Source organism: Pseudorasbora parva, chromosome 21, assembly GCF_024679245.1.
Source record: "Pseudorasbora parva isolate DD20220531a chromosome 21, ASM2467924v1, whole genome shotgun sequence".
Classification (NCBI taxonomy): domain Eukaryota; kingdom Metazoa; phylum Chordata; class Actinopteri; order Cypriniformes; family Gobionidae; genus Pseudorasbora; species Pseudorasbora parva.
In genome coordinates this window covers 22,609,468-22,621,893 of record NC_090192.1, presented here as the reverse complement: position 1 = coordinate 22,621,893, position 12,426 = coordinate 22,609,468, and the positions used below count along the sequence as shown (strand labels likewise).

The window sequence follows — 12,426 nt, the reverse complement described above, 5'->3', positions numbered from 1 at the left end:
TATTATTATTAATATTAATATTATTGAATGATGATGGGTTTTTTTCTAAAAATGGGTTATAGCTAAAGTAAAGTAAGTACGTTGCTTCAGTCCTGTAAATATTAATCTTGCAATATACTGACAAAATAAGTTATATTGTTAAAGATTTCACTGCAAAAAGTCACGTGTCTAAAAAGACCACGGCACAACCTCTGAAGGTGGCTATTTTTAGTATGAACTGTCAAATAGAAGGAATGTGTAAAAATATCAGCTTTGATCACCTTTGAGGCCTTTAGCGATTCATGTTTAAGTTCAATATTCCTCTAGCGCCATCTATTGGACAATGTACATGCCATTTGTTGATTTTAATTTGAGTATTTTGATGCGACAGCTTTGAAAATTTATTTATCTTTTAGATTAACCCAGTAAAAAAATATGCTCAGTTAGTTTATTCTGTACAAAAACCTATACCAGAGCAAACAGGTAGGCATGAGTTTATACATATTATGAGCTATAACATTATTATAATTAATAATTATTATAAATAAAATGTGGTTATTATAATCACTGAATTAATTAATATATAAGTAATTGTTTATATAAAGCTTGCCGTAATTAAATGATATTACAATGACAATATATTATAATAAATGTTCGTGCTTTTATTTTGTCGGGTTTTTGCTTCCGGTTTGACGTTCATGTCATAGCTGAGAGCGGTCGCTAGGGGCGGCGTCTAGTTGTGCCACTCTTGCGGAATTCCTCTTGATCACCTGATATACGCAAAAATGGCTGGTCGGGTGAGTATTTCTTTATGATATTAAGTTGATTTGGAGTCGCACATAGATAACCCATAATTTCGTGAATCTACTCAGCAGACACAAAGTTGAGCTCCATTCATACTTGTTGTGTTTGCACACGTCATTCACACTCACGCAGTACCGGAAGACGAGTTCCACATCTCATGACTTTTCAGTGAAACAAAACTTCAAAATTCATTTTCAACACGACATTTACGGGGCATTTAAAGTTTCTAACAACACCTGCGTGTCTTTAAACCAGCTTGAAGAGTGACTATGGCGAAGTGCGCGTTGATAAAACTGTGGCTGCTGTCATGATTGAATAAAAGAGTGAATGAGAGCTAATATGATAAATAAATGCTGTCCTTTTGACAGGCAACAACAATGATTTTGATTTATGAGTATTCAACTACCTGCAATAAAATATTATGTAATATAATATGATAAAAGCACAATATGTAGCCTTTAGTTTGTCACTTTTTTTTAAATAAATGTGCAAAGCCTTGAACGTACAAATGTCTGCTGATAGTGTTATTATTAACTATTAAAAATAGTTTTCATTAACTAAAATAAAATATAAATATTTTACTTAAAACACACACACACACACACACACACACACACACACACACACACACACACACACACACACACACACACACATATATATATATATATATATTCATTAATTCCTGTGTTGGCAAAGCTGAAATTTCAGCAGCTGTTACTCCTGTCTTAAGTATCACACAATCATATATTATTATTTGAATATATATATATATATATATATATATATATATATATATATATATATATATATATATATATATATATATATATATATATATATATATATATATATATATATTACCGTTCAAATTTTTGGGATCGGTAAGATTTTTAAATGTTTTTTTTAAAAGCAGCCTCTCTCTTCTGCTCATCAAGGCTGCATTTATTTTGTTTATCCAAAATAGAGTAAAAACTGTAATATTATGTGAAATATTATTACATTTTAAAATAACTACAGTATTTGAATAAATGTAAAAAGAACAGCATTCATATGAAATATAAATATTTTGTGACATTATACATGTCTTTACTGTCACTTTTGATCAATTTAATGCTTCCTTGCTGAATATAAAAGTATACATTACTTACTGACCCCAAATGGCAGTGTATATTATAATGTTACAAAAGCTTTGTTTCAGTTTTTTGCTGTTTAGACAGTTAAACGCTGTTCTTTTGAACTTTATATTAATCAAAGAATCCTGGAAATAAATGTGTAAAACTGATTTCAACATTGATAATATTAAAAAAAATATCTAATTTTGCGGAAAATCAGCATATTAGAATGATTTCTGAAGGATCCTGATCCTGGAGTAATGCTGAAAAATCAGCTTTTACCATCACATGAATACATTACATTTTTTAAATGTATTCAAATTATTTTTTTTTAAAATTGTAATAATATATCACAATATACATTTTTACAGTATTATGTACAAATGCAGCATTGGTGAGCAGAAGAGACTTATTTTAAAAACATTTTAAAAAATCATACAGACTCCAAACTTTGGAACTGGTGATTATTTATTTTATTTTAATATGGCAAAAATACAATAATACGTTCATTTCAACCAAAGCAAAGGTTCAGCTAAAAGTGCTGGTGTACCTCATACATTAAAATCTGTAAGCAAATACAAATGTAAAAGTAAATTTAAATATGTATACAAGTATTGAAGTATGTCAATAAATTAACATGAACTTAAAGCATTGTTTTATAGTCCAGTCTTGAAATGCAACACAGTAGCACATGGATCCATTTCTGCATACATACACCAAGGCGTCCTTGGCTAAAAGGTTAAAGACCTCTGATCTAGGCAAAGATGGTGCCTCGATAGAATTATTAGTAATTTTTATAAACAATCCAGTAGGAATGCTTGAGTTTCTGACTGGTGGTGTATAGAAATGCCAGTTTCTATGTAACTTTGCTCTCTGTGATTTGCTATCACTTCATCAGCCCTGTTTTTCTCTGTACAGCTAATGCAAGTAGCGAGATGCCCAACAGATGAACTCTCTCTCACCAACTGTGTGGTTGCAAGTGAAAAGGACTTCAAATCTGGGCAGTGAGTATTTAATGTGTAATGAATCAGAAATCATTATATTTAAACACATACTATCAGAACGTGTGTCAGATCAGCTGTTCTAATTCTTTCTAGGCATTTGACAGTTAAAACCACACCCACTCAGAAATTTGTGTTCACGGTTAAAACTCACTCGAGCGTCGTCTCAGGAACCATTGCCTTCAGTCTACCTCAGGTACATGTTTGTTTCATCATAAGCTTCCCTAATGTCCCATATGCCTGTATGTGTCTTTACTGCTGTTCTAGTTCTACACATGTAGAACAAAAGCTGATATGCATTTTGCACTCCTATGTACAGCAGTGGACTGGTTATGTCAGCCGTCCTCTGTTAACTTGCTTATTTCTTAATATCTTGCATTGTTTTTGCCTGCTTCTCCGTCCTCTGTTAACTTGACAGCTGCAAGACTTCTCAGGTACAACTACTTTCTCACAGTGGTCTTCTTTTATGGCAGGATGTGGAATTTTATGAACAAGAGACCAAGAAATAAAACAAAACTAGAGAAACTTTTATCTACTTACTTCACATGAAATGAATCAAGTGCTATACAATAGGACCATCCATCATGAGAAAATTGTACAAATGTCATTGTATAGCTTTTTAGTTGGAAATTCTAAATAAAAAATGTATGGCCTGTAATATGCTAAACTTCTGATTAATTATACATGTAGGCTTAATGCTGCATAATGTAAACTCACAAATATGCTCTCTGTGTCATAGAGAAAATGGGCTGGACTCTCTCTAAACCAGGATGTGGAAGGTATGTCTACAGTTTCATATTACTAATGTTTTGACCAAAAAAAAAAAGCCTTTACAAACAACACTGAATTTGATTACCGGTATCTCCTCGCTAACGGCACAATTACTAGAGTTTGTTTCCAGCGTTTGCTGTGGGAATATTGTACATATTATAATGTACATTACAAGGCATAATTAATGCATTAAAATACTTATATATTTTATATATATATAAAATATATAATGCATTTTATATATATACACACACACCTAAAGGATTATTAGGAACACCTGTTCAATTTCTCATTAATGCAATATATTTTATAAGCCAATCACATGGCAGTTGCTTCAATGAATTTAGGGGTCTGGTCCTGGTCAAGACAATCTTCTGAACATTGAAACTGAATGTCAGAATGGGAAAGAAAGGTGGTTTAAGCAATTTTGAGAGTGGCATGGTTGTTGCCGCCAGACGGGCCGGTCTGAGTATTTCACAATCTGCTCAGTTACTGGGATTTTCACACACAACCATTTCTAGGGTTTACAGAGAATGGAGTGAAAAGGGAAAAACATCCAGTATGCGGCAGTCCTGTGGGCGAAAATGCCTCGTTGATGCTAGAGGTCAGAGGAGAATGGGCCAACTGATTCAAGCTGATTGAAGAGCAACTTTGACTGAAATAACAACTCCTTACAACCGAGGTATGCAGCAAAGCATTTGTGAAGCCACAACATGCACAACCTTGAGGCAGATGGGCTACAACAGCAGAAGACCCCACCGGGTACCACTCATCTCCACTACAAATAGGAAAAAGAGGCTACAATTTGCATGAGCTCAGCAAAATTGGAAAAAATTTGAAAAATGTTGAGTGGTCTGATGAGTCTCGATTTCTGTTGAGACATTCAGATGGTAGAGTCAGAATTTGGCGTAAACAGAATGAGAACATGGATCCATCATGCCTTGTTACCACTGTGCAGGCTGGTGGTGGCGGTGTAATGGTGTGGGGGATGTTTTCTTGGCACACTTTAGGCCCCTTAGTGCCAATTGGGCATTGTTTAAATGCCACGGCCTACCAAAGCATTGTTTCTGACCATGTCCATTCCTTTATGACCACCATGTACCCATCCTCTGATGGCTACTTCCAGCAGGATAATGCACCATGTCACAAATTCTCGAATCATTTAAAATTGGTTTCTTGAACCAATGAATGACAGTGATGAAGTCACTGTACTAAAATGGTCCCCACAGTCACCAGGGGTCTCATTTATAACCGTTGCGTACGCACAAAACAGGCCCTGAAAGAGACGTACGCTACTTCTGACGCATAAGTTGTGATTTATAAAAACAAACTTGACGGGAAAATGTGCGCACCTGCACGCAAACTCTGACCCATGCGTACGAACTCTTTGACTAGAGTGAGAAAAGTAATGAAGTAAGAACAATTTAAAACTGTCATTTTGATAAATACACTTACATTAATGTTCTAGTTTCATTAATGGCGATATGAACTGAAATTACATAGTCATTCAGAATTTAATTTTTTTTTTTTATATGAATTTAGATAAATCCGTGTATCATTCGTTCAATCGTTTTTTGATTTAATATTGAAAATAGAAAAATGAGAAAACAGCTCATTTTTCTATTTTCAATATTAAATCAAAAAACGATTGAACGAATGATACACGGATTATGTGGAGGTGCTACTTTTGATCCGGTTTCCTGTGACACGCTGTTTTAATGACAGCAAGGATAAAATACAGGCTAATTCCAATAATTCCTCTTTAAACTAAGCTGCAGATCTCATGTTATGACAATATTCACTAAATATTTTTAGTGAGAGTGATGATCAGTGATGCACACTTACTTCTATATCACAGACACAAAACACAAAAATTAAGATTTGCACGTTTCCTTTTTAAAAATACGTTGTCAGTGACGCTCTGAGTCAGATGATTTTATTTACGCTTCAATAAATACGTAGGCCTGTTTAAATTAAAATAGCCTAAACTGAAAATGAATAAATAAACTTTAGTTAAAAAAAAATATCTGAGAAGTATTTTATACAATTTATTTTTTATGGATATTTTGATATTTATTCTAAAACATAAAAGGGATATTGGATGATTGTCAGCACTGTACTGTGTAAGGCACAAATGGCGTCTTGTATATTAATATTTTTAATGTCTTGTACCTTTGACAGTGTTAAACATGGTGTCACGTGGAGGTCATGCATAATAAAACTTGGCGTTATTAGCTCCATATATGGTGATTTTAGGGAGGAGACAGGGTGGAGATGCAAGTACGCACAATCTTCTGCTGGCTGGGATTTATCAAGGGATTTTTGCGCAGGTTCTGGCATACACATGGTTTTATAAATCAGAATTTTTTTTTGTGTACGCAAAATCTAGCTTTTGTACGTACGTACACTTTTAGGATGAAATCTATGCAAAGTTTTATAAATGAGACCCCAGATCTCAACCCAATAGAGCATCTTTGGGATGTGATGTAACGGGAGCTTCGTGCCCTGGATGTGCATCCCTCAAATCTCCATCAACTGCAAGATGCTATCCTATCAATATGGGCCAACATTTCTAAAGAATGCTTTCAGCACCTTGTTCAATCAATACCATGTAAAATTAGGGCAGTTCTGAAGGCAAAAGGGCATCAAACACAGTATTAGTATGGTGTTCCTAATAATCCTTTAGTTGAGTGTGTGTGTGTATGTATATGTGTGTGTATATATATATATATACTATACCTATATATATATATATATATATATATATATATATATATATATATATATATATATATATATATATAGGTTTTGTATACAAAACCTATTGTATTACTTTATATTAATTATATTTAAATGTCTAAAAAATTGGTATATATGTGGCACACGTCACATTTTACTACAATTATGGTAGCTACCACTATGAGCTGAAGTGTCTCAATTTGATTTAAGTTTTGTGTTTATATAAGCTAAAGTTTAATTGCAATATTGCCTGAATTCCATTATAATCGCATTATGAGGGTGCATGCAAACAGTGAAAAATTGTCACTTCTCTCTGTTGTTGTCATGTCTGCAGTGAGTATCTACAGCTTTGACCCGTCAAGACAGTATGTGGGAACCATGACCCTAGAGATTGACTTCCTCCAGAAGAAGAGTGTTGACAGCAACCCTTACGACTCTGATAAAATGGCCATTGAATTTATCCAGTTTTTCAACTCACAGGCCTTTAGCATTGGCCAGCAGGTGAGATGGTTAAAGAGCTAATGGAAGGAATGTCAGATCACCAATCAGTGAGGTCTGAGAACTTTGTATAGTGTGAATGTAGTGGTATATCGCATTATAAAGTCTGTATCGTCTTCCACACAGTTTGCCTTCAGCTTTTGTGACAGGCTCTTCGGACTGGTCATAAAAGATATCGAGGCCATGGATCCCAGCATCCTCAGGGGCGAGCAAAGCTCTAGCAAAAAACAGAAGGTACCTTTTTACTGCTTACTTTCAAGTCATACCAAATCATGTGTTAAAAGAATTGTAGCGCCTTCAATAGTGTATATCTCTTTTTCAGATCGAGATTGGTCTGTTGCACGGCAACAGTCAGGTGATTTTTGAGAAAGCAGAGAGCTCATCTCTTAATTTGATTGGTTAGTGTTTAACCTGCAAACACACACCACCATTGTGGCTAACATACACAAGCAGACAGCACTTCATATTTACTCATCATAGTAATGAGGTATAATGAATCTGGACCAGTGTGTTCAATGTGTATGTGAGTCTTCAGAATACTTTCTGATGCTTACGACCAATATTTAGACCATCATGACAAGAAGATCCTTAAGATTTTTTGCTCAAGACTTGTTAACTTAAGGACCTCCCATGGAGAAGCCAAGATTTTCAGCAGCTAGTGAACTTGTCATGGCTTGCTTAACTAGATAGGTCACTAATTCTTGAGACTTGGGATGAAACATGTCACATTAATATTGGTTTTGACAGTCACCACTTTGATATTAATCACGATTCACTGGAATGTCCTTTATAGAATTATACCATTTCATATTATGTACTGTTTAGAGTTATCAGAATTATAAAATGTGTTTAGTCAGTTTACATGTTAACTGCCCACATGCACACATTTATTTTCATGTAACAGAAAGAACAAGAACATAAAACAAAAAGCATAATCAGTACCTTGCCTCATTCACACACATTCATTACCACCTCTATTTTTAGTCTTCTGTTAACATCTCACCAACTGTTTTGAGAACAGTTTGAAATGTCCCTAAAGTCAGAGATCTTCTATGTATCCCTTAAAATGTAATTTTTTTTCATTGTCATATTTGCTAACATTTTCTTTAGTAAATGTCATGAACAGTGTTAAAAAAAAAAGTGTTTATTATTTTTTTGCAGGATACCAGTATTTTAGTTTGAGTTTAAATATTTAAAATTAACTTTTATTTTTAGTTTTAATGTTTATTTTAGTTCATTTTTTTATTAATTTGATATCTCTTTGAATTTTATTAGTTTTTTTAAATTGCTGTTTAGGTTTAATTAATTTTTATTTAATTATTAGTTTTGGTTAGTTTTAGTTTTTGCTTATTTAATAATTAGTTAATAATTTTAGTGCTTTAACCTAAACATATTTCAGTTTATTGCCAAGGCAACATTTTCATTTAGTTTAAGTTTTTCTGATGATATTTATATTTAATTTAAACTTTTTTCAATTAACATACATTTTTTAAATCGTTTTAGTTAACAAAAGCAACCAAGCAGGATACAGATTAGTTTAATTGTTTTTTTTTAAAGTAATTATTATTATTAAAAATGTATTAAATATTTGTAGGTCATTATTTTCTGTGTCAACTATCATATGTTAGCTCAATTGAAATGATTGTAAAGAAACAAAGTTTTTTTTAATATTATTATTTTTTTCAACACCATTGACTAAATATTTTTTCATATTGTTTCATTGATGAAGCTGAAATTTATCTGAAAGCATCCTGTAGTGGTTATTAAATCATAATAATATTTTGATTTTAGATTTTTAAATGTATTATTATTTGACATGACTGTATACATTTTTTATTTTGCGTGTTGAGCTAGACTGAGATAAAGGCAAGGGGAAAATTTAAATGGAGAAATTAAACCTAAACATGACTGAATAGATTAATTCAAAATAATTCCTCTGTAGATAAACTTTTGTTTCAGTTCTGTTGCCTGATTTGTTGAATAACTCAATGAGCAGTAAAATGTTCAGACTTCAAATAATGTAACAACCAAAATGTACCACTAGATGGCAGTGAGAACGCATGTGGTTTCACCTCAGGTTCCTCATGATGATTTATCCCCAATTTTCCCCCAATGATTTATTCATCAGTTAATTTGACATGGAGTATGACCTTATATAAACGTATAAAATATGTTTTCCCTAGTCTTTTAGTGTTCCTCAGCAGCCTGATTTTGTTCATTCTTCCCCAGGAAAGTCAAAGGCCAGAGGGTCTCGGCAGTCCATCATCAACCCCGACTGGAACTTTGAGCGCATGGGGATCGGAGGCCTGGACAAGGAGTTCTCGGACATCTTCCGTCGGGCATTCGCCTCACGAGTCTTTCCTCCAGACATAGTGGAGCAGATGGGTGAGTCTCAGATTTTCTCCCCCTTTTTCGCTTTTAAGACAAAACTGTGAAGCTACATGTGACGCCCATGTCTTTGTCTTGGAAAGACATATATCTGTTTTTCCTTCTTCAACCACATCGCTCTCTGTTTAAGTGGCCAGTAGAGGCACAGCATGTTGTAAGCGACATGAATCACGGAATGTTGCGACTCCAGTTCGAACGAGAGAGAATCAAGCCAAACTAAATAAGATTGGCTAAAAGATTGGGCCAACTGCTCTCAGACCCTCCCAGTACCTCATCCAAACCATAAAGGAGAGAATTGCTAAATAGAACCCTGAAAGAACATTATGTTGTCTGTTGGCTTACAGTCAAAAGCCTAGTTTGAATTATATTGTCAGACTGCAGTCTGATTGTGTTTTAATGATTTATATTCACCCTCTAAACAGATCAACAATTGTTAAAGATGCTATCCAGCAGACAAATTCCCATCAGATTGACTCCTGCAGCGAAAGTATTATAATCATTTGCAGTTGAAGCTGCTGTCTGCGTTCCATTCTCAGCATTTAGACCCTGGGACTCTTTTAGTAGTAATTGCGAACAAGTGTTCTTATTGGTGTGAAAAACATTTTTCATACACAGAATTTCAGATTGATTCTCAACAGGTGCTCATGTTGATGAATCCTGAATAAGGAAGCCCATGTCCATAGTCCATAAAAAAAAGCATTAGACCAGATACAATTCATTGAATACACTTGTTTGTTCAAAGTTTGAACATTCTAGTTTCCTTTCATTTATTTTCAAGATCTGAGGTGAAATATCCATTGTTATGGCCATAAAGGTCCTGTGAAATATTTAAACTTTTATCTTACTTTTTAATAAAAAATTAATTATTTTAACTTTCAAAACAAAGGCGTAGCTTGATGCTGCCATCTTGATTTTTCGGGTCATGCGTATGTGGTATAACGCAGTGCTGTTTTATCATATTAGTTACATTTGAGTGTGTTGAAAGTTAGGTTAAAACACTTGTTGCAAACTGTGGTAAGCTAGATTGATATTAGGCATGGTAAACCATGAAACTCGCTGGCTGTATTTCTACAGGACAAGAGGCTTGATCAACGAGCATTATTCAAATGACTCCGTATGCAATTGGATTGTCCTTCAACCAATCAGACCACATCTGATTGATCAACTACGGGCAACTACCCATTGGTTCTCTATCTGTCATCGTGTTAAACCCGCCAATAGTGCAGCAGGTGGATAAGCCAGTCTGTGATTGGTTCCCACAAAAGTGTAACAGGAGCAGTGGAAATGAATGAACAGGTTTTCAGACTGAGTTGCAGGGCTCTAGGTACTCGCTGTAAATCAAGAAAACCAGATTTAAACAATAAGACTAACTGTGTTGAGCTTTATAAAATTATTTGGTTTCTGTCAATGAATGTATCTAAACAATTGCGTTTTAAAGTGTCTTTGGTGTTTCCAGACACCTGATCGAGGTGTCCGTGGAAACACCAAAGACCATGTCCGGTCCGTGTCCTGGTTAAAATTGCTTATTTCTCTGGGTTTAAACATTCTTGGAAACGTTTGGGATAATGTAAGTACACAAGTCAACAAAATATCTAACACTGTTCTAGTGGTTTTTGGATATTTTAATCCAAAAATCTTGCATATTGTGCCTTTTATTAGAACACATAATCAGTACTTGAGATGATCATTGTAATAATTTGTCTGCTGTTGTTCTAGCTGCCATGTCGCTTAAATTGAAACCTCTTCTAAAATAGAATCACCGTTGTGGCTGGTTAGGTCAAAAACTGAGATTAACATGGAAAAGATACCTTTTATCGCTTGTCACGTCTTGTTAGAACATGATGCAATACATGGCCAGACTGTCTCTATCTAAGGGCTTTTCGCACATCACGTACTGATGCAGTTTTGATACACACATACACACACACAAAGATCTTTGATTTGGACTTGCAGTACAACTGATTTGTGCGAACAGTTTTGTTTAACTATAACTTTTTTTAACTCTGAAATGAGACTTAATTTAGTGTCTCTTATTTGTTTCATTTCTGATAACGAAATATTTCAGCTTAACACAATCCATGTTTTCCAAAGCCACCAGGAGTCTGCTTTTTTGCATACATGTGGTATCAGTTAGTTGATCCATAAATGTTAACACTTAGTTTGAGGTTTTGTTATTATTATTTTATTCTATTCTGCACTTGCCAAACTGCGAAAATTAACAGTTATGAAGGGCATATTCCTGTAAACTGTCCGATGACTTAATCATGTATGCAGACACACAGAGTTCAGTGTGTGTGCGAGAGGTGACCTTTGTAGTGGGATGGCTGCAGGAGTTGGCCTCTGGCTCGGGCAGCTGGCTGCTCTAATGAGATGGCGGGTCTTGATAGCACAAAGGTGAGCACCTAATTGGGCTTCGTTTTGGAGCCCAGGTGCTGAAGGAAGGTGCGGGTGTGTGTCTGAGTATGTTATTGTCTTATAGCGCTCGGGTGGGAGTTTACACCAGTACACCCAGTTTCTCCCAAGACTCCCACCACCTAAAGGTCATTTCAGTCTGCCCAGCCATGGCCTTGTTCTTCTCCTCTGTCAAAAGTCTGGACGTCTGCCCTCCCTCAACCTAAGTCTGTCAACAGGTGTAAATGGCCATACTGATTCCCATCTCAGGTCTGCTGGTTATCTCCAGCCTACCTGCTCTTTTCAAATGGCAGCCAACAGATGTTGTTAACCAGAAACAGGGCTCTTGTCTCAGAAATGCCATTGCTCATCAAAAAGACCCTTGTCCTACTCTGAAAACCGTTGTATTGGACACTTGGCCATACTTTTTGTCTGTGCATTATGTCATAATCATATAACCATAGATTGGTTTGAGCTGATAGAAAGCGAACAGTAACTCAAATAACCACTCTTTACAACCAAGGTCTGCAGAAGAGTATGTCTGAACGCACAAAATGTCAAACTTTGAAGCAGGTGGTCTACAGCAGCAGACCACACCATGTGCCACGTCTGTCAGCTAAGAAGAGGCAAGTCTACAATTTACACAGGCTTACCAAAATTGGACAATTAAAGTACGGGAAAATTAGTCTTGAGAAGTCTCAATTACTAATGCAACATTCAGATGGTAGGGTCACAATTTG

General features: G+C 35.0%; 1 protein-coding gene across 4 annotated transcripts in view; it reads left to right on the top strand.

The window, feature by feature from the left end:
• Window positions 1–670: 670 nt before the first annotated feature.
• The window catches only part of nsfb (N-ethylmaleimide-sensitive factor b), a 33,832-nt gene continuing 22,076 nt past the window's right edge, over window positions 671–12,426 (top strand). For all 4 annotated transcript variants that reach the window (XM_067429663.1, XM_067429662.1, XM_067429664.1 and 1 more), the window contains exons 1-8: window positions 671–776; window positions 2,817–2,902; window positions 2,996–3,095; window positions 3,639–3,678; window positions 6,744–6,910; window positions 7,034–7,141; window positions 7,230–7,305; window positions 9,137–9,292. In XM_067429663.1, the coding sequence (XP_067285764.1) occupies window positions 765–776; window positions 2,817–2,902; window positions 2,996–3,095; window positions 3,639–3,678; window positions 6,744–6,910; window positions 7,034–7,141; window positions 7,230–7,305; window positions 9,137–9,292 (745 nt within the window). In that variant the 5' untranslated portion in view covers window positions 671–764. The remainder of the gene's footprint in view (window positions 777–2,816; window positions 2,903–2,995; window positions 3,096–3,638; window positions 3,679–6,743; window positions 6,911–7,033; window positions 7,142–7,229; window positions 7,306–9,136; window positions 9,293–12,426) is intronic.